This window comes from Schistocerca piceifrons, chromosome 7, assembly GCF_021461385.2.
Source record: "Schistocerca piceifrons isolate TAMUIC-IGC-003096 chromosome 7, iqSchPice1.1, whole genome shotgun sequence".
NCBI lineage: Eukaryota > Metazoa > Arthropoda > Insecta > Orthoptera > Acrididae > Schistocerca > Schistocerca piceifrons.
Window position 1 is genome coordinate 321,534,278 of NC_060144.1, and position 22,458 is coordinate 321,556,735.

General features: G+C 42.9%; 1 protein-coding gene across 1 annotated transcript in view; it reads right to left on the reverse strand.

Moving 5' to 3' along the window:
- Positions 1-19,892, reverse strand: part of LOC124805187 (acetylcholinesterase-like) — a 116,318-nt gene extending 96,426 nt beyond the window's left edge. Inside the window, exon 1 of the mRNA XM_047265680.1 lies at positions 19,749-19,892. Coding sequence (XP_047121636.1) covers positions 19,749-19,811 — 63 coding nt within the window. The 5' untranslated portion in view covers positions 19,812-19,892. The remainder of the gene's footprint in view (positions 1-19,748) is intronic.
- Between the last annotated feature and the right edge of the window lie 2,566 nt (positions 19,893-22,458).

Below are 22,458 nucleotides of genomic sequence, written 5' to 3' on the forward strand. Positions count from 1 at the left end.
CTTCAGTCTGGAACCGCGTGACCGCTACTGTCTCAGGTTCGAATCCTGCCTCGGGCATGGATGTGTGTGATGTCCTTAGGTTAGTTAGGTTTAATTAGTTCTTAGTTCTAGGGGACTGATGACCACAGATGTTAAGTCCCATAGTGCCCAGAGCCATTTGAACCATTTGAACTACTGAAAGTAGTAAATGGATTTTGTTGTTTGGGCAGAAAAGTAACTGATGAAGACCGGAGTGGGGGGGTATATAATGCAGTCCAGCAATAGCAAGGGAAGTATTTCCGAAAACAAGGAATTCGTCAACATCGAATTTAAATTTAAATATGAGGAAATCTTCAGTACAACGAAAAACTAGTAAAAAATTGCAAATTTTACTTTTTTTTATTCACACGATGACTAATTTCGGGCAGAGACCGATTTTCAAATCATTCTACAGGGCAGAAAACCAGGGCAGCTCATTTGTAATACAGGTATTACCAATTCTTTTAAGCATATGCCAAAAATTCAGAACATATTGTTCCAAGACTTACGTAACAGAGTCAAAAACGATATGTTCTCCGTTTTTGGCACATGCTTCAAACAAACTGGTAACACCTGTATTACAAATGAGCTTAAATTTGGTTTTCTGCCCTGTAGAATGATTTGAAAATCGGTCTCGGCCCGAAATTAGTCATCGAGTGAATAAAAAAAAGTAAATATTGCAACTTTGGATTGGTTTTCCGTTGTAGTGATTAACAGAAGTTGCTGATCCGCAGGTACTCCAACATGTTGCAAGTTCGTACGGAAATCTTTCCTGGAGGTGTTGTCTGGAGTGTAACCTTTTACAGAAGTGAACGTGGGTAGTAAACAGTTCAGACAAGAAGAGAATAGAAGCTTTTGAAGTTCATGATACAGAAGAAAGCTGAAATTTATAAGGGTAGATGGAGAAACTAATGTGGAGGTACTAAGTCGAACTGAGAAAAAAGAAATTTATGGCACAACCAGTTTAAAAGAGGGGCTCGATCGATAGGGTACATGCTGACTGATGGAGGAATAGTCCATTTGGTAGTGGAAGGAAGTGCGTAACCTTTTACAGAAGTGAACGTGGGCAGTAAACAGTTCAGACAAGAAGAGAATAGAAGCTTTTGAAGTTCATGATACAGAAGAAAGCTGAAATTTATAAGGGTAGATGGAGAAACTAATGTGGAGGTACTAAGTCGAACTGAGAAAAAAAGAAATTTATGGCACAACCAGTTTAAAAGAGGGGATCGATCGATAGGGTACATGCTGACTGATGGAGGAATAGTCCATTTGGTAGTGGAAGGAAGTGTGTAACCTTTTACAGAAGTGAACGTGGGCAGTAAACAGTTCAGGCAAGAAGAGAATAGAAGCTTTTGAAGTTCATGATACAGAAGAAAGCTGAAATTTATAAGGGTAGATGGAGAAACTAATGTGGAGGTACTGTGTCGAACTGAGAAAAAAGAAATTTATGGCACAACCAGTTTAAAAGAGGGGCTCGATCGATAGGGTACATGCTGACTGATGGAGGAATAGTCCATTTGGTAGTGGAAGGAAGTGTGTAACCATTTACAGAAGTGAACGTGGGCAGCAAACAGTTCAGACAAGAAGAGAATAGAAGCTTTTGAAGTTCATGATACAGAAGAAAGCTGAAATTTATAGGGGTAGATGGAGAAACTAATGTGGAGGTACTAAGTCGAACTGAGAAAAAAAGAAATTTATGGCATAACCAGTTTAAAAGAGGGGCTCGATCGATAGGGTACATGCTGACTGATGGAGGAATAGTCCATTTGGTAGTGGAAGGAAGTGTGTGAGATGAAAAATGTAGAGGGAGCCGAAGGTTCGCATACAGTAAGCAGGTTAAAATGGATCTAGGCCCCAGTAATTATGCAGAGATGAAGAGACTTGTACAGGATAGATTAGTGAGGACAGCTGCATAAAACCGATCTTCGACGGAAGAGCATGGCAACTATCTACTGGTATCATTCTAAGTATTTACTTCACATCTATTATCAACGTAAATCGCTAAATGCGGCCACCAAAAGACATATAAAATAAAATATGAGTAACATACCATACAAACGAAGTGAAACGTGGTATGAACTATCTGTAGCTGAGTCACAGACCAAGTATTTAATGAAGGAAATGTGGCCCATGTAAATGAATTCAAGCATTTAAATAAAAGACCAGATATTGTGTAGTAAGCCATCGCCTTTTATTCATTGTAAACAGGCATTATCAATAAATAAATAGAGTATCGATGGGGAGATACTGGAGAAGGATGTATCACGGAAGACTAGTTGTGAGAAAATCAAAATCCAGACCGAGATTCATTCGAAGAAATTCATCCACGAATTTAAGGGAACCGCTTAACTCTCGCCATATCGCTGTTGTTAGGGAAAGGATAGCTACAGAAGGAATCGGTAGTGTGATTTGCAGGCAGCCATTCTGTTAATCGCTTGTAGTCGCTTACGGAAACCAATCAAACCTTTACTCTAGGTAGGTAGTCGAGATAAAGTAGTGTCATCTCCAAGTACGATAAGATAAAAGAAAGAATTCGACGTGGCAAACACAGATACTTCAGCAGTGGTCAGAGATAGAGTATCGAATGACGTAACTACAAAAAGTAATTGAGGCTCCTTCAACGTTACTAAAATCAGTGTGATTTGTACTACTAGATGGCCATTTGATTTTTTATCCATTATCGGTGAGATAGAACTGCCATCGCCATATCACATAAGAAAATTCAAGCCAATAACAAATGTAAGTACTTTTTTATATCTCAGACTTTTAAATTACTGGCTGGAGTAAAAGACAGCGGAATACCTTTAAAAAAAAAGTAACTGGACGAATATGCTTGCGGCATCATAAAAACTATGGGTAGAATAAAGTGTGGCGTTTATTAACAAACGGAAGAAAAACAAAAATCAAAGATGATTTTAAAGCATCCGTGGACCTAGTGAAACTCTCCGACTGTGCAAGGCCGAACACGAAGAATCAAATCCTAAAAAGAATCACGATTAAGTTCAGAGATCATCTACGATATCAACAGGTACCAAACTGGTGTTATTATAATGGACGATCCCGTAGGATAACTTTGTGTAAAACTACAGCGATCGTTGCAGCTTCTTACCATTTCCTTTTCATTTTTATGCTTCAGGGAGAAGAGGAAAAAATGCGGAAAATGGTATTTGGGCTGAGCTTTTTGGATCAAATCCACATTAAAACAGTGATCTTTTTTCTCGGTCAGGAATCTACGACCGCTTGGTTCAGTAGCGGAACAATGAAAAGAGGCTGAGCGCAGAGAGAACGATAAATCTTGATCAAATGTGAAATGAACATTCTTATCCGTCGTCAAGTGATCTGGAGGCCAGAAGTACTGATGGATCCGACAGTGCGGCCATTCTGGTGCAGAAAGAGTAGAGTAACTTGTCTCACTCCTAAAACGGACTAACGTTAACAGATAAAGATTGTCGTGAGGCAAGGCAATACACTAGTAAACTATACTTTCAGTATAAATTGTCAAAAATAAATCAAATGATAATAAGCTAAAACAGCTCTTTTAAAGGTATGGTATTAATAATAGTAGCCTACATATCACTAGTGGTTACTGATGTAATGGATTCAAGTAACAAGTGAGTCTTCTGTGGCAGTTTCAGTAGCATTACTAGAGGTAGTAATTCTAGTAGTAGTCGTACAAGTGGCTTTAGTCGTTACTTTCGTAATAGTACCGGCAACAATAGGTGCCAAAGCTTAATGTAAAATATGTACAAACGAATAGCTCAGAAAGAAAAGTCGTGGCTGTTTTTCTGTGAAAGGAAACTGACCTCCTTGTGGGAATAGAAATAGAAATGGTAGGAATAGGGGAAATATGGGGAAGAATTAAGCTGTGTCCAATTTACGAAAACCGTCCCAGAATTTGCCTCGTGTGATTTATGGAAAACACGGTAAGCGTAAATCTGGATAACTGGCAGGAGATTTGAACTGAATCGAAAGTGAGTCCAGTATGTTAACACTGCACTACCTAACGGAAAATAAAGTGATACAGAACAGTATGTAGAGGGTGTTTGGAAATTCCCGTTACAAACTTCTATGGCTTGTAGAGGGGAGTGAATACGAATATTCTGAATAGGAACCGATTTCCGGAAGCCTACCGTTTTCGTGCTACAGCCGGTTGAAAAGATGTTTGCTAGGTAGGTTTGCAACAGGGTAGCCATGGTGGCAGGTGGTAACGTCGAATGGGCTGGCGTCATTTGATATCTATCCTACCTCTATGGCCTGGTTCAACGCTCACTCATGTGTCTGTGAGTGTTACAGCAAAAATGTTCATTACTCGTTTCCAGAAACACCGACATGATCCTCCTGAATGGCGAAGTCGCCTTTATCAAGATCGTTCTCCATCGATTCCATTGCATACCCTTTTCGCCACAATCACCTAAGAGCTTCGAAAAGGGGACCTTCACAGTCAGCAGCCGTGACTGTGGTGCTGCAAATAGACGCCGCACACACGAGGCCGTACTGCATTACGTTGAAGGAAGCTCATCAACAAGCACATGAACAATTTATTTGGCTATCAGTGAGTGGAATTGTAGAACAAGTGATGTACTAGGCCACGCCTAATCAGCTACTTGTAAAAGTGGTCTCATTACCAACATGTTTTCAAATGGCTGTAGTATGGAAACGGTAGATTTAAGGACATGGGTTCCAATTCAGAATATTTACCCACTTCCCTCTACAAGTCTCAGCAGTTTGTAACGGGAAATTCCGAACACCCTAGAGATTAAGGTGAAGACAGAAAAATGTTGGAAATACAATGCATTGAATATGAAAAAATATTGCATATTCAGGTTAAAATTTAGCACACAATTAATCACATTAAAATGAAAATGTTATATTAAACAATTACATCTAAGCTAACCAGGCTGACGGCATCAAGCACATCCATGCCAAGGGCGTGCAACTTAACCTAACTAGCCTGAGGGCATCAAGCACATCCATGCCTAGGGCGTGCAACTGTGCGGTAGATGTTAAAATTTGAACTGCAATGGTCCATTATTGTTTTTGAGGAATCGTACTTCATTGAATGAATAGTAAGAATACAAAGCAAACATATACAAACGCCAAGCATCACAGTCAACGTACGGATTCTGGAGGAAGAAAGGGAAAAACTAAATAGACCCACTGAATAGAATCAGTGGCTTAGCACACAGGCGGAAGTGGAGAAATCCCACATCAAAAAACTGCGTCACTCTGTTACGTTAACGTTCCGCCTCTCGCACCAGAAGACTTTGCAGAGTCACTCCAAGCTGATGCAAGAAGACACTGTTCAGGACGAGTCAGATGTCTTTGCGTAAGACACTCTAAGCTGATTGTGTTGACACTGTAGAAACCGTTTCTGAAAACACAGGATTTGGTACGCAGGGCGTCCATGATAATTAATTCAGACACATCACACATCTGATTCAGTTGTACTAACATTTCTTTGTACCACAAAGCGTATTGGCAGAACTGAAGAAGATCTCTCTAAATTAATTATCGTTTCTGGAAAGCTAAGTTATTACACAGCCAGAGCTGTCGAGCCACTGACACGACGGGGAAGCTCGTTGCAGGACGATTATGCTTTGCGCTTCAATCCTGTTTTGACTTCGAGGGCAAAAGCCCCAGCTTGTCAAAAATAACTACAGGCCAGCTTTGCATATACACTGACGGAAACCATGTGCAACGCCAAGAAGGTGTTGTGCGACGTAAACAAAAGTTGGTGGGCGTGATTCTACATCTAAAAGATGCCGTCTATTCATATTTCACGCCAGTCTCATAAGAGTGGCGCTAATAGCGCCCCAATGAGGGTGCAGGCGAGGTTTCCTTTAAGTACACTCTGGACGTGGTGAAGTAACGTTACTCAAGAAAGCCTTTAAGATGACAAAGACGTAGAAGTAAATATCCTCGGAGCAGTGAAGCAATTTAAATCAGTTAATAAACGCAAGTTTCTGGCCCAGACTGTATACCAATTAGGCTCCTTTCAGTGTATGCTGACGCATTAGCTCCATACTTAACAATCATGTACAAACGTTCGCCAGACGAAAGATCCACACCCAAAGACTGGAAAGTTGCACAGGTCACACCAATATTCAAGAAAGGTAGTAGGAGTAATCCACTAAATTACAGGCCCATATCCTTAACGTCGATATGCAGCAGGATTTTGGAACATATACTGTGTTAGAACATTATGAATTACCTCGAAGAAAACGGTCTATTGGCATACAGTCAACAAGCGTTTAGAAAACTTGTTCTTGTGAAACACAACTAGCTCTTTATTCGCATGAAGTGTTGAGTGCTATTGACAAGGGATTTAGGATCGATTCCGTATTTATGGATTTCCGGAAGGCTTTTAACACTGTACCACACAAGCGGCTGGTAGTGATATTGCGTGCTTATGGAATATCGTCTCAGTTATGTGACTGGATTTGTTATTTACTTCAGAGAGGTCACAGTTCGTAGTAATTGACGGAAACTCATCGAGTAAAACAGAAGTGATTTCTGGCGTTCCCCAAGGTAGTGTTATAGGCCCTTTTCTGTTCCTTATTGGCAGTTGACCCTAAATAACGAAAAGCGTCAGGCCATCCACATGAGAGCTAAAAGGAATTCGTTAAACTTCGGTTACATGATAAAGCAGTCAAATCTAAAGGCGGTAAATTCAACCAAATACCTATGAATTACAATTACGAACAACTTAAATTGGAAGGAATACATAGAAAATTTTGTGGGGGAGGCTAATCAAAGACTGCGTTTTATTGGCAGGATACTTAGAAAATGTAACAGATCACTAAGGAGACTGCCTACACTACGCTTGTCCACCCTCTTTTAGAATACTGCTGCGCGGTGTGGGATCCTTACCAGATAGGACTGACAGAGTACATCGAAAAAGTTCAAAGAAGGGCACCACGTTTTGTATTATCGCGAAATATGGGAGAGAGTGTCACTGAAATGATACAAGGTTTGGGCTGGACATCATTTAAAGAAAGGCGTATTTCGCTGCGAGGAAATCTTCTCGCGAAATTCCAGTCACTAACTTTCTGCTCTGAATGCGAAAATATTTTGTTGACACCGGCCTACGTACGAAGGAACGATCACCACGGTAAAATAAAGGAAATCAGAACTCGTACTGAAAGATACAGGTGTTCGTTCTTTCCGCGCGCTATATAAGATTGAAATAATAGAGACTTGTGAAGGTGGTTCGATGAACTGTCTGCCAGGCACTTAAATGTGATTTGCAGATTACCTCGTAGAGGGAGACCAAGAGATGAATACACTAAGCAGATTCAGAAGGATGTAGGTTGCAGTAGGTATTGGGAGATGAAAAAGCTTGCACAGGATAGAGTAGCATGGAGAGCTGCATCAAACCAGTCTCAGGACTGAAGACCACAACAACAGCAACATTTAGATGTAGGAGAAGCCATTGCCAGAACCTCACTGAGTTTGAACGAAGTGTTATAATAGGGCTACGAGAAGCTGGATGTTCCTTCTGCGATACTGTAGAAAGACTTGGCAGGAATGTTGCCACTATACACGATTGCTGGCAGCGGTGGCCGCAAGAACATCGGACTCCGGATGCTCACGTGAAACTACACAGAGGGAAGACCATCGTGTTCCACGAATGGCTCTGGCGCATGGTACTTCATCTGCAGCAGTAATTTGAGCAGCACTTGGTACCACAGTGACACAACGAACTGTTACAAGTCGGTTATTTCGAGGACAGCTCCGAGCCAGACTCCCTGTAGCGTGCATCCCACCGACCACAAATAACCTCCATTTGCGACTTCAGTGGTGTCAAGCGAGAGCTCATTGGCAGGCAGGATGGGGGTCTGTTGTGTTTTCCGATGAGAAATGGTTTTGCCTCGGTGCCACTGATGGAGACCAGTTGAGAACCTGCAACAAACCTGTCTGCGTGCTAGAAACACTGAACTTTCATCTGGAGTTATGGTCTGAGGTGCAATTTCGTATGACAGGAGGGGCACTCTCGTGGTTATCCCACGCACCCTGACAGCAAATTTTTAAGTAAATTTGGTGATTCGGCTTGTTGCTCTGCCATTCATGAACAGTATTCCAGGGGGTATTTTCCAACACGATAACGCTTCTCCGCACACCTCTGTTGTAACCCCAATATGTTCTACAGAGTGCCGACATGTTGTTTTGGCCTACACGATTACCAGCTCTGTCTCCAATCGAGCACGTATGGGACATCATCGGACGACAACTCCAGCATCATCGACAACCTGCATTAACCACTCCTGTATTGACTGAACAAGTGCAAGCGGCATGGATCGCCATCCCACAAACTGACATCCGGCACCTGTACAACACAGTGCACGTACGTTTGCATGCTTTCACACACCATTCCGGCAGTTACACCGTTTATTAATGTACCAGCATTTCGCATTTGCAGTGGCTTATCTCCCGCTTATATTAACCTGTGATCTTGCAATGTTAATCGCGTAAATCCTAGACAAATGCACTATCGAAATTTTAATAATTATATTGCGGTTTTGAGATTTTTCTCCGTCAGAGCATATAGCCAGTTTTGGCATTATCGGTCACCATCTGGAGAGGGTTACAAGGGGAGGTTCACGCCAGCCTACGAGTTTCGTCCAAATTTATGGTATACGCAGGGGTTGGGCAGAAATGAAAGTGACAGAATCTGAGCTCCGAATCGCCAAGCGTTTACAAAACATTTTTGGCGCGGTTTGGGCGTTGTGTGAGCCATTGATGCTAGCGTAGTTCCCATGCAGCAGTTGGCGCAGCGGAAAAAGTACAGAACGATAAGACAAGCATCACTTTCTCGAATCCCTGTGTCTAAACTTCTTTTCATTGTCAGTTTTTAAGCACCACCACAGATGTATCTTGAGAATGACTTTATTGTCTCACATGACTAGTTTCAGTACCACATTTTCGCCATCCTCATTCATGCCCACTGCCAAAAGAGTATTAAACACATTTGTTTTACAAGTAACAGAAGTATTAGATTTCCTTGGCGCATTTATTGTGGAGTCCAATGCATTGGAGACAACAAGGTGTCGAGCGGAGACTCCTGAGGTGAGCTAGCCCACGTGTACTAGTAACAAGGGCTCCACAATAAATGCACCAAGAAAATTTAATACTCTTTTGACAGTGGGCCTGAGGACGGCGGTAATGTGCCGCTGAAAGTAGTGGTGTGCGACAATAAATTCATTCTCACGATACAGATATGTCATCAGCTGAAGTCCCTCGGCCATGCAGTAAGATGCACATCCATAAATAAAATTAAATCATTTTATTAATTTACAGCTGATGACTTACAAGTACTGGGGTGATATTCATCGTACAAACAGGGGAACCTATTCTTCGTTTGCAGCTGCTGAGGGCTGCTCGATGATCAAAACCAAACTAACGCAATGCAAAGGCCGTAATTACTATCCCCTCTTAGAAACTTATTTGCAGAGTCCTCGTGGGTGCTGTAAGTACAGTCCTCTGTGGGAAATTATTTGCTATTCCAAACTTTCTACTACCTTCCCTTTTCGAGCATTTTCTGAAGATGTTAAGTAATACGATTTGTTGAGCATTATTTCTGTTTATCTGCATCGCAAGTAACGTAAGAATGGAAAGTAGAAAAAAGAAAAACGTTTACACACAGAGTTTCAAATCCAGGACTCACGGATTACCGTTCTGCATTCTTTCGGTTGCTCCAACTGCTGCCTTGAAACTACGCTAACATAAAAGGCTTGTGCTTCGCCTTCTGGTGCCAAAAAAGTGTGCAATTTTTCCTAAAAGCTTCACCATCTAGAGCTCCAACTTCTGTCACTTTCATTTCTGGCCAACTCATGCATGTATCATAAATTGATGGTGACGAGTAGGCTTGGATCCACTGTAAGTCTGAATGGTGCTCATTTCGTGCCTCACAGCCGGTGGGCCACATACCGGTTATCTTCCGACGACTGCTGGCCAAGTCTCATTACCTGTGCAGACAAACTCCATGCGGGCAAACGCTGTTTCTGATCATCATCGTCTGTCCATGTGCACCTCACCACGGTGAACTTCTGTCGGCCACATTGGGGATTGCAATTCAATTCTGCACTCCCCGATGAGCCGCACACCCACCGACTTCATATAAGAGGATATATAGTTATATTGCTTCCCTTAGGACTTCAATAGATGTTGTTGTTGTTGTTGTTGTGGTCTTCAGTCCTGAGACTGGTTTGATGCAGCTCTCCATGCTACTCTATCCTGTGCAAGCAGCTTCATCTCCCAGTACTTACTGCAACCTACATCCTTCTGAATCTACTTAGTGTATTCATCTCTTGGTATCCCTCTACGATTTTTACCCTCCACGCTGCCCTCCAATACTAAATTGGTGATCCCTCGATGTCACAGAACATGTCCTACCAACCGATCCCTTCTTCTAGTCAAGTTGTGCCACAAACTCCTCTTCTCCCCAATCCTACTCAGTACCTCCTCCTTAGTTATGTGTTCTACCCATCTAATCTTCAGCATTCTTCTGTAGCTCCACATTTCGAAAGCTTCTATTCTCTTCTTGTCCAAACTATTTATTGTCCATGTTTCACTTCCATACAAGGCCACACTCCATACAAAAACTTTCAGATTCGGCTTCCTGACAAATCTATGCTCGATGTTAACAAATTTCTCTTCTTCGGAAACGCTCTCCTTGCCATTGCCAGTCTACATTTTATATCCTCTCTACTTCGACCATCATCAGTTATTTTGCTCCCCAAATAGGAAAACTCCTTTACTACTTTAAGTGTCTCATTTCCTAATCTAATTCCCTCAGCATCTCCTGATTTAATTTGACTACATTCCATTATCCTCGTTTTGCTTTGTGTTGATGTTCATCTTATATCCTCCTTTCAAGACACTGTCCATTCCGTTCAACTGCTCTTCCAAGTCCTTTGCTGCCTCCGACAGAATTACAATGTCATCGGCGAACCTTAAAGTTTTTATTTTTTCTCCATGGACTTTAATACCTACTCCAAATTTTTCTTTTGTTTCCTTTACTGCTTGCTCAATATACAGATTGAACAACATCGGGGAAAGGCTACCACCCTGTCTCACTCCCTTCCCAACCACTGCTTCCCTTTCATGTCCCTCGACCCTTCTAAGTGCCATCTGCTTTCTGTACGAATTGTAAATAGCCTTTCGCTCTCTGTATTTTATCCCTGCCACCTTCAGAATTTGATGCAGAGTATTCCAGTCAACATTGCTTAAGCTTTCTCTAAGTCTACAAATGCTAGAAATGTAGGTTTGCCTTTTCTTAATCTAGCTTCTAAAATAAGTCGTAGAGTCAGTATTGCCTCACTTGTTCCCATATTTCTACGGAATCCAAATTGATCTTCCCCGAGATCAGCTTCTACCAGTTTTTCCATTCGTCTGTAAAGAATTAGCGTTAGTATTTTGCCGTCGTGACTTATTAAACTGATAGTTCGGTAATTTTCACATCTGTCAACGCCTGCTTTCTTTGGGATTGGAATTATTATATTCTTCTTGAAGTCTGAGGGTATTTCGCCTGTCTCATACATCTTGCTCACCAGATGATAGAGTTTTGTCAGAACAGGCTCTCCCAAGGCTGTCAGTAGTTCTAATGGAATGTTGTCTACTCCCGGGGCCTTGTTTCGACTTAGCTCTTTCAGTCCTCTATCAAACTCTTCACGCAGTATCATATCTCCCATTTCATCTTCATCTAGATCCTCTTCCTTTTCTATAACATTGCCCTCAAGTAAATCGCCCTTGTATAGACCCTCTATATACTCCTTCCACCTTTCTGCTTTCCCTTCTTTTCTTAGAACTGGGTTTCCATCTGAGCTCTTGATATTCATACAAGTTGTTCTCTTTTCTCCAAAGGTCACTTTAATTTTCCTAAAGGCAGTATCTATTTTACCCCTAGTGAGATAAGCCTCTACGTCCTTACATTTGTCCTCTAGCCATCCCTGCTTAGCCATTTTGCACTTCCTGTCGATCTCATTTTTGAGGCATTTGTATTCCTTTTTGCCTGCTTCATTTACTGCATTTTTATATTTTCTCCTTTCATCAATTAAATTCAATAATTCTTCTGTCACCCAAGGATTTTTACTAGCCCGCGTCTTTTTACCTACTTGATCCTCTGCTGCCTTCACTACTTCATCCCTCAAAGCTACCCATTCCCCTTCTACTGTATTTCTTTCCCCCATTCTTGTCAATTGTTCCCTTATGCTCTCCCTGAAACTCTGTAGAACCTCTGGTTTAGTCAGTTTATCCAGGTCCCATCTCCTTAAATTCCCACCTTTTTGCAGTTTCTTCAGTTTTAATCTACAGTTCATAACCAGTGGATTGTGGTCGGAGTCCACATCTGCCCCTGGAAATGTCTTACAATTTAAAACCTGGTTCCTAAATCTTTGTCTTACCATTATATAATCCATCTGAAACCTTAGAGTATCTCCAGGGTTCTTCCTTGTATACAACCCTCTTTCATGATTCTTAAACCAAGTGTTAGCTATGATTAAGTTATGCTCTGCGCAAAATTCTACCAGGCGGCTTCCTCTTTCATTTCTTAGCCCCAATCCATATTCATCTACTATGTTTCCTTCTCTCCTTTTTCCTACTCTTGAATTCCAGTCACCCATGACTATTAAAATTTCGTCTCCCTTCACTACCTGAATAATTTCTTTTATCTCATCATACATTTCATCAATTTCTTCGTCATCTGCAGAGCTAGTTGGCATATAAACTTGTACTACTGTAGTAGGCGTGGGCTTCGTGTCTATCTTGGCCACAATAATGCGTTCACTATGCTGTTTGTAGTAGCTTACCCGTACTCCTATTTTTTTATTCATTATCAAACCTACTCCTGCATTACCCCTATTTGATTTTGTATTTATAACCCTGTATTCACCTGACCAAAAGTCTTGTTCCTCCTGCCACCGAACTTCACTTATTCCCACTATATCTAACTTTAACATATCCATTTCCCTTTTTGAATTTTCTAACCTACCTGCCCGATTAAGGGATCTGACATTCCACTCTCCGATCCGTAGAACGCCAGTTCTTTTTCTCCTGATAACGACGTCCTCTTGAGTAGTCCCCGCTCGGGGATCCGAATGGGGGATTATTTTACCTCCGGAATATTTTACCCAAGAGGACGCCTTCATCATTTATCCATACAGTAGAGCTCTATGCCCTCGGGAAAAATTACGGCCGTAGTTTCCCCTTGTTTTCAGACTTATGAAAAAATTAAGCATCCGTAAAACGTTTTCCACTTAGTTATGAAGCATGTGCAACTCTGGGCGAGAGGTTAGAACTAGCAACGGCCTGAAGCGCGTGGCAGATACGGAAACAAATCACTTTCTTGTAACCTTGCTGAAAAGGCTAAAGGACAAAGTTGTTCCAAAAGTTATCACTTTACACGTAAGACTGAGACTCAGATAAGCACGACGTGACCATCTGCTACCCTATTACATCAGGTCAACACTAGATAACTAGAGTTTTCACATGCATCACACTTTCACATTCTGATAACTAACAGGCCAAGTAGCTGATAATGGCAATGTCTCTAGTGCGCCAGTAATTCTTTAGGAAATTATCTTCTTCGTTTTCTTCAGATCTAACTCTAGCTTTCTGTCGTAGAGAACCGACAGCAGCAAAGAATAATTAACTGTCAAAAGTTGTCGTGGCGCTGCGTATTTGTTGGTTTTAAATGGTTCCTGTGGTATGACATAAAGAGTTAGTTAGTTTCCATGTAGACCTCTCACTGACTTAGTGGATATATCGGTGTGCGTCTAGGTCTGATAGTAGTGCGACCTCCTGCGTGGTGTAGTGAGGCACGGCAGCTGGCGATTAAGGCTTGGGAGAGGGAAAGGAGTTTTCATTGGTACTACCAGTAATTTAATTTGGGTACAGTTCGCGGAGGCAGCGTGGCTATTTAGCCTGATAGCCTCTGCTCATATAAGTGGCTGTGGTGGTTGTTTCCTCCCAAAGTTGAGCAACGGAGTATACAGAGATTCTGTGGGATTTTCTGAGTAGTCGCTGGTGATACACTGGTTTTGGCGAATTTAGGTACACGAGCTATCAATTGATTGTCGTCTTGTGGACAGTTTCGGTGGTAAAGTTTGCTGTGGTAAATCCAGCGTGAGCCTGGTTAGAGAGAGAAGTAGATTGTAGGTGCTAAGTTTTTGGGAATCGGTGGAACCGATATCCTGTCCGTGTTGTACGATTAGTGGTCGCGGCTCGCCCAGAGGTAATTGGGTTGTTAGCCGTTTCGTTGAAGTGGGTTGGTGTGGTCGGTGTGCGTGTCGAGAAGGGAAAGCCTCAAACACATGTTCGTAGTTGTTGTTTAAATACCACTGTCTTACAGCGGGTCGAGAATTGGCTCGAATAAATACGAACTGTTTCACTATATTGTGATAGAGTGCACCAACAGTTAAGTGGATAACCGACGAGAAAATGAAGGAACCATTTTACAAGCAGCACGCAGATAAACAAAAACTTAATTAGCCAAAGTGACGAGTGGCCGAATTCAAGAAGGGAACTTAGCGGGTCGCGTATTGTCAACGCCTGAGGAGGTTCGGGATTGTTTTAAATTGTCACTTAAGGTTAGATTTCAAGTGGCGGTGGCACTTAGGGTTTTTGTTTAATTTTTTTATTACTGAATTTCCGTGTTATGGGGTATAGTCTTTGATGGCACTCGCTCACTTACGTAAATGGAATTGTATTGAAATACCTAGAGAAAATAAATTCAAGTTGTCTTGGGTTAATATAAACCTTAGTGTATTTAATTAGTATCTGGTGTATGCATATATATTTTACGAGAAAAGAAAAGGGTGAATTCCAGGTCAAAAGTATACGCTGGTATTAGTAAGATTGCCTAATCAAAAGTTCATTGAGTGGAACCACGATAAACCTACAGAGGGTAGACATTCTAAAAAGTTAAAACGATTTCATTGATGGAAAGAGTGTCTAGGTAAATGAAAGTAGAATTGAAGTTGTCGTAGTTTGTTACGGGATGGTAAACGATTACACCAAGGACAAAGATAAGTAAATCTGTGAAGTACGCGACGTCATATTATTTACATACAAACGCTGGTCTAAGTGGAAAGAGATTTAGTGGTAGCATAAACTATTTCAGTTCTTGCAGATATTGGTGGAAGCGTCTTAATACAAACTGGTCATAACACGAGGGTATATCGAATGTGAATTTTGTAACTAATTAAAAAGTTACAAGTCTTTTCCAGAGATAATGTACTGCGATTTGAGAATTTCGTTGTGTGGGAGAACAATTGCAAGCTAGGTGGGTGATTTATCTCGACATAATATAAACAGGTACTATATATTTAAAGAGATTTGATGCTTCAATTCGACCAGTAGCTTAGATCTACATATACATCCATACTCGGCAAGCCACCTGACAGTGTGTGGCGGATGGTACTTTGAGTACCTCTATCGGTTCTTCCTTCTATTCACGTCCCGTATTGTTCGTGGAAAAAAAGGATTGTCGGTATGCCTCTGTGTGGGCTCTGATCTCGAGATAACGAGAGTTGTTATCTGAAATTGCCTATCTCGTAATTACTGCTTGATATTGGTGATCGTTGTCATTAGAATGTTTGGATGTGTTTATTCGTAATGTAATCGTGTCATTGTTCGATCTCGACGTTGTGTAAAGTAAGGGTGCTGTCTTTCATTATTCTATATTCGAGCCGGCTGCATAGGCAGTGCTTGAGGTTGCCGCAGTAGTAATTATACTAAGGGTGATCTGGCTTCAATTTGTTACTTGAGAGTGCGAATACGGTGCGAGATAGACTTCTAGTAGTCGCCAGGCCCTCCACTCCGTCTGGAATCTTCTAAAATAAGATAGCGATCCGCAGTCATAACATCAACTGTGAAATTAAAAACTGTACCTAATTAAAGGTGTAGTGGTCGATTGGTTCGTCCAAGTATTTTGGGCGTTAGGAAGCCATACATTAACTGCGTAGCGACGTTGGTACAGTACGATCCATTGTCGTTGTAGGTTCGATTTTTGCTAACGCCAGTCGGCGCATTACAGTCTTTGGCGATCTTGGCGCAGGATGTGCCTAGCCTCAGGCCATCCTGAATAGCAAGACGTAGTGAGACGGTGCTGGATGACGGAAGTTAGTTTGTCGCACGTCGTTGCATTGTTAAAGGTTATTTTGAGGAGGTTTCTGTTGCTAGGAGACGAATTAAGTCATCTCTTCACCGAGACACCTCACGTGGCCTGCCTAGCGGACTGGCCGGTAACATTCCAACCAAGTATAGGTTCACATTCACGGTTTGACAGTAGTTGTTGTCAACAACAAAGGCGCCACGGTTGGTGAGTCAAACCTGTTCTTTCAGACATGTCCGAAAGAATCCTCCCTCCCCTCCCGCCCCCCCCCCCCACCCACCGCCGCCCCTCCTCCCAATGGAGCCCTAATTGGACACATTTGTTTTCGGGGGCTCAGCACCATCAGTGGTGTCGTCTACCATCGGGTGATCTAGTGTGCTAGAAGTCGGCTGCTCTGGCCTGTGAACTGTGATGTGCCTCGCTGCAGGACGGCTGGGTGGCTTCATTTATTATCCAGAAACTCTTCGTTCGTGATTCAGGAAACAGTTGGTATGGCTGGCGAAAGACAAGTTCGCTGTCTTAAGTTTGTCTGTGGTGTCTACAATCTTATCGGTTGCTGTATTTCAGCGGAGTTCAGTTTGAGTACAAGACATAAATTTTATTGACTATGTTCATAAATGTGAATAGTGTTTTTTGCGCAAAGGATTTTTTTTTAAAATTGAGGCTTAACGTCATTCATGTCACAGCAGTATTTTACTGTAAGTAGATAATCACAAATTTATAAATTTGTGTAACAACCTTGGTTTGAAACTTCCTGGCAGATTAAAACTGTGTGCCGGACCGAGACTCGAACTCGGGACCTTAGCCTTTTGCGGGCAACTGCTCTACCAACTGAGCTATCCAAGCACGACTCCCGCCCGATCCTCACAGCTCTACTTCTGCTAGTATCTCGTCTCCTACCTTCCAAACTTCACAGAAGCTCTCCTGCGAACCTTGCAGAACTAGCACTCCTCGAAGAAAAGATATTGCGGAGACATGGCTTAGCCACAGCCTAGGGGATGTTTCTAGAATGAAATTTTCACTCTACAGCGGAATTTGCGTTGATATGAAACTTCCTGGCAGATTAAAACCGTGTGCCGGACCGAGACTCGAACTCGCGACCTTTGCCTTTCGCGGGCAACTGCTCTACCAACTGAACTACCCAAGCACTACTCACGCTCCGTCCTCGCAGCTCTACTTCCGCCAGTACCTCGTCTCCTACCTCCCAAACTTCACAGAAGCTCTCCTGCGAACCTTGCAGAACTAGCACTCCTGGAAAACCTTGTTTTACCATCGTGTCTTTCACAAATTATTGTTGTTACATTTTGTAATGGATGAGGAAGTTAATGAAATACATCCATTTTACTGTTTTAAAATTATCCACTTCTGTTTTGAAAAAACGAGACACACAGAAGCAATGGTATGCAACACGCCATGATAAGAGGACGTGTAGAACAGGGGAACCGTAATAAGTGTTTTAAATGGCAGAAAAGTGGCATGCACATGGGTCCAACAGCGCCCTCTTTTGTGTGACCGGACACGTCAGCGTTATGCAACGCTCAGTCGGTGCGGAGGTGTCATAAGAAGCGGAATCCTGTAACCAAGTACCACCATGGCTCGCCGATATCACGGGGTGGAGTATCGACATGTGAGTGCGTTCGAGCGGGACAGAATGATTTTTCACTGGGAGACGGGTCTGCCATTCTGTGGCATTGCCTGTACAGGACACGCTGCTCCAACAATGAGGCGTCTGTGGAACCAGTAGAGAAGAGAGCACCGACAGGGCACTGGACGACACAGCACGAGATGAACGTCATCTTCTTCGCTTGGCCGTAACGGACTGAACAGCTTCGTCCCTACATTTGGCGCGACATTGAATCACTGCAACGGGTGTAGCTGTGGTTCGATGCCGTCTTCTGAGAGCTGGACTGGTGGCACGCATGTCACTGCGACGGTTTCCATCGACCAGAACCCACCAACGCCGCAGAGACCAATGTACACGTGAACACCGGAACTGGCGTGCTAAGTGGCAAAATGTAGTATTCTCGGACAAGTCCCGCTTCAACTTGTCCAACAATGATGGCCTCATACGCCTTCGACGCCGCTGTGGTGAACGCAGTCGGGCGGACCGTATTGTTGAGCGGCATAGCGGACAAACGCCAAATGTGATGGCATAGGGCGCCATTGCCTATAACAAGAGATCCCGCCTCCCACGTCTGGAGGGAAATCTGAACAGATACAGCCACTTCATGGAGGTTTTACAGCTCGAGGCACTGTCCTTTCCACATGCCAGATTTCAGCAGGAGAACGCCCGGCCCCATGTAGCGAGGAATGTGCAAGCCTTCTTCGAAGAACGAGGGGTACCACTGCTTCCCTGGCCTGCCCGTTCGCCTGAAATGTCACCCCTCCAGCATATCTGGGATATGGTCGGTCGGCAACTTGTTCGTTCTGGTCCTCTTGCAGCTACAGTTGAAGCTTTGTGGTCGCGCCTAGAAACCGCGTGGCAAAGTATTCCCCAGCATCATATCCTGATGCTCTCTGGTACAATGCCACGGCGTCTAGCGACACTGATTGAAGCGTATGGTGCCGCTAGTCCGTTCTGAATTACCAGAGTCACTGGCATGCACAGGTCTGTAAATCTTATCATTTGTGTAGTGTCATGTCCCTAATCGGTGGAATAAATTTTATTGTGATCACATCTCTCGGTCTTGGTGTTTCACTTTCTCCAAAGATTAGTGCATTTAAATTGAGCGAGAGTTTTGGAAATACAATTTTAATGTGTTTTGAAAAAAAAGTATCACACTCACTTCAACCTAGCCCCCCATTCACTTACTCCTTAACACAAATGTTTTATAATCTGTCTCTTCAGCTAGAGGACTGGTACTATTTCCGTTTCTATAGTTGCACCGTCTGCAGAAAGGACAAAATTTTAATCCTCTGACAACACAAATGTGCGATATGTCAGAAACAACAAAGGACCCAAATAAGACCCTTTGTTATACCACACCTGATCACTTTGAAGTATGGGTAACCACTGCAGTGCGATCATCATGAAACTGGTGCATTCTACTTTCTATCTCACACCTACCTTTAAAGCTACGAACTTGCCGTGTTCACTATTCCAATAACATTCCATCCTTTATATGAGAATATTGTGGTTGAAACATTCAAAAGCCTTAAATGAGTCTTAAAATATTGCGAATAATAACAGATTCAGGTTTATTGATTCTACTTCATTATCCCTAAGCTAAAAAGATCTCGATGACTGTTCCATCTACAAAGGTACAGCAATGTCTTTGGATGACAGAAAAACAGATATAAATTATGAAATAATGGAAGAATTGCAGTCTGATTTTTTTGCCTCCATTGCACGTGTCTCGTTATATGCGTATGGACAGAAACATAATTAGTACCAATACTGGGACATTCTGTACTTTCCATGACATATTTCTCCGCCCATATGCTCTCAAAGACTTTCCTACGACTATTTCTAAAAACTATGAAAGAAAAAAAACTCCTACATGCTTGTTTTTGTGGCCTTATGAGCGTGCTTGTTATTTTACCGTCAGCTGCGAGTCAGTCCCGCCATGGACTCAAAATCATTCGAAAAAATATTTTGTATATTGCGTTGAATACTCACATTACAGGATGCAGCAAGTGCCAAGACGAAAATGGCACCAAGTGACAAGCAGAAACCGTCCATTTTGCGTGAAGTGTTCCTGACGGTGGGAACCTTCAGACTGCGCTGACAAGGAAGTTTTCTCAGGCCTTTATAACTGAAAGTCATCCTCATAAGAGCGCCGCGTTCTAACGGTATCGGACACTTGAAGCTGATTCAGCGAAATAATGTTGCTTGGTGGTCAAAGAAGAGATAGGAACGAGTGATATCCTTTCTGACGCCACCGTATAAGTATGGTCGTTACATAAAGGTACCAGGCCAAGAAAAGGTTATCTCGGCTTATTTATCTCGACCTCACACAAGTTCACTCTTGCCCCGGATCAGATCGTATCTACGCTACTGGCCATTAAAATTGCTACACCACGAAGATGACGTGCTATAGACGCGAAATTTAACCGACAGGAAGAAGATGCTGTGATATGCAAATAATTAGCTTTTTAGAGCATTCACACAAGATTGGCGCCGTTCGCGACACCTAAAATGTGCTGACATGAGGAAAGATTCCAACCGATTTCTCATACACAAACAGCAGTTGACCGGTGTTGCCTGGTGAAACGTTGTTGTGATGCCTCGTGTAAGGAGGAGAAATGCGTACCATCACGTTTCCGACTTTGATAAATGTCGGAGTGTAGCCTATCGCGACTACGGTTTATCGTATCGCGACATTGCTGCTCGCGTTGGTCGGGATCCAGTGACTGTTAGCAGAATATGGAATCGGTAGCTTCAGGAGGATAATACGGAACGCCGTGCTGGATCGCAACTGCCTCGTATCACTAGCAGTCGAGATGACAGCCATCTTATCCGCATGGCTGTAACGGATCGTGCAGCCACGTCTCGATTCCTGAGTCGACAGATGGGGACGTTTTCAAGACAACAACCATCTGCACGAACAGTTCGACGACGTTTGCAGCACCATGGACTATCAGCTCGGAGACCATGGCTGCGGTTACCCTTGACGCACAGACAGGGGTGCCTGCGATGGTGTAATCAACGACGAACCTGGGTGCATAAATGGCAAAACGTCATTTTTTCGGATGAATCGAGGTTCTGTTTACAGCATCATGATGGTCGCATCCGCGTTTGGCGACATCGCGGTGATCGCACATTGGAAGCTTGTATTTGTCATCGCCATTCTGGCGTATCACCCGGCTTCATGGTAGGGGTGCCATTGGTTACACGTCTTGGTCACCTATTATTCGCATTGACGGCACCCTGGACGTTACGTTTCAGATGTGTTACGACCCGTGGCTCTACCTTTCATTCCCTGTGAAACCCTATATTTCAGCAGGATAATGCACGACCGCGTGTTGCAGATGCTGTACGGGCCTTTCTGGATACAGAAAGTGTTCGACTGCTGCCCTGGTCAACACATTCTCCAGATCTCACACCAATTGAAAACGTCTGGTCAATGGTGGCCGAGCAACTGGCTCGTCATAATACACCAGTCACTACTCTTGATGAACTGTGTTACCGTGTTGAAGCTGCATGGGCAACTGTACCTGCACACGCTATCCAAGCTCTGTTTGACTCAATGCCCAGGCGTATCAAGGTCGTTATCACGGCCAGAGGTTGTTGTTCTGGGTACTGATTTCTCAGTATCTGTGCACCCAAACTGCGTGAAAATGTAATCACAGGTCAGTTCTAGTATAATATATTTGACCATTGAATGGCCGTTTATCATCTGCATTTCGTCTTGGTATAGCAATTTTAATGCCTAGTATTGTACTTCGTGAGTGTTATTACCTGTTACACCACCGCTGTCAATATTATGTTTTCCGGGTATGGACTGCCACTTTTTGAAGCTACAGAGTAATCACCTGTGAGCGTTCAGTATCCCCTGGTGTTAGATACTGGATATACAGTATGTGTATAGATCGTTAACTACAATTAGACTTTGTAAACAGATACTTTCGTCGTCACTTGTAGTCATATGAGGACGTGCTGACAAGTAAGGCCTCCTAATTTTTTGTGTGAAGACTCTTAAAGCTTTTTAAATAAAAAAATGTACTTAACATTCAACATCTTTACTCCTCAGGATTACATGTTTATTTCGCAACACAGACACGCTAGCTGACCGTTGTGGCCGAGTGGTCCTAGGCGTTTCAGTCCGGAACCGCGCTGCTGCTATGGCCGCAGGTTCGAATTCTGCCTCGCACATGGATGTGTGTGATGTCCTTAGGTTAGTTAGGTTTAAGTAGTTCTAAGTCTAGGGGACTGATGACATTAAATGTTAAAGCCCATAGTGCTTAGAGCCATTTGAACCATTTTTGAAGCAAATGTGTTACGTTCGCAACTTCCGGTTCGGGCAGTACAGATAAAAACTCTGATGATAGGCACAAAGCCTCTCCATACACCCCGCTCTGGAAGTCCTGACGTCTGGTTTTCACACAGTTTGGAGGCCAAACAAAACCAGTGGCAGCATGAAGGTCCAAATGTTTTCATGGCACATGAATGCGGTCTTTAATGTTCTGTGCCATCGCTCCACCATCCTGTTACTCGATGTATGGTATGGTACAATGGCGCCAAAACCCAGACAGTTTGGACATCTCTAGGAACAGAACTGAGTCAAACTGCCGTCCTTGGCCCATGTTGATCTATGATGGGCAGCCGAACCGTACTATCCATGTTAACAAAAAGGTTCTTGCTGCCGTTTCTGCTGATATGCGTGTGA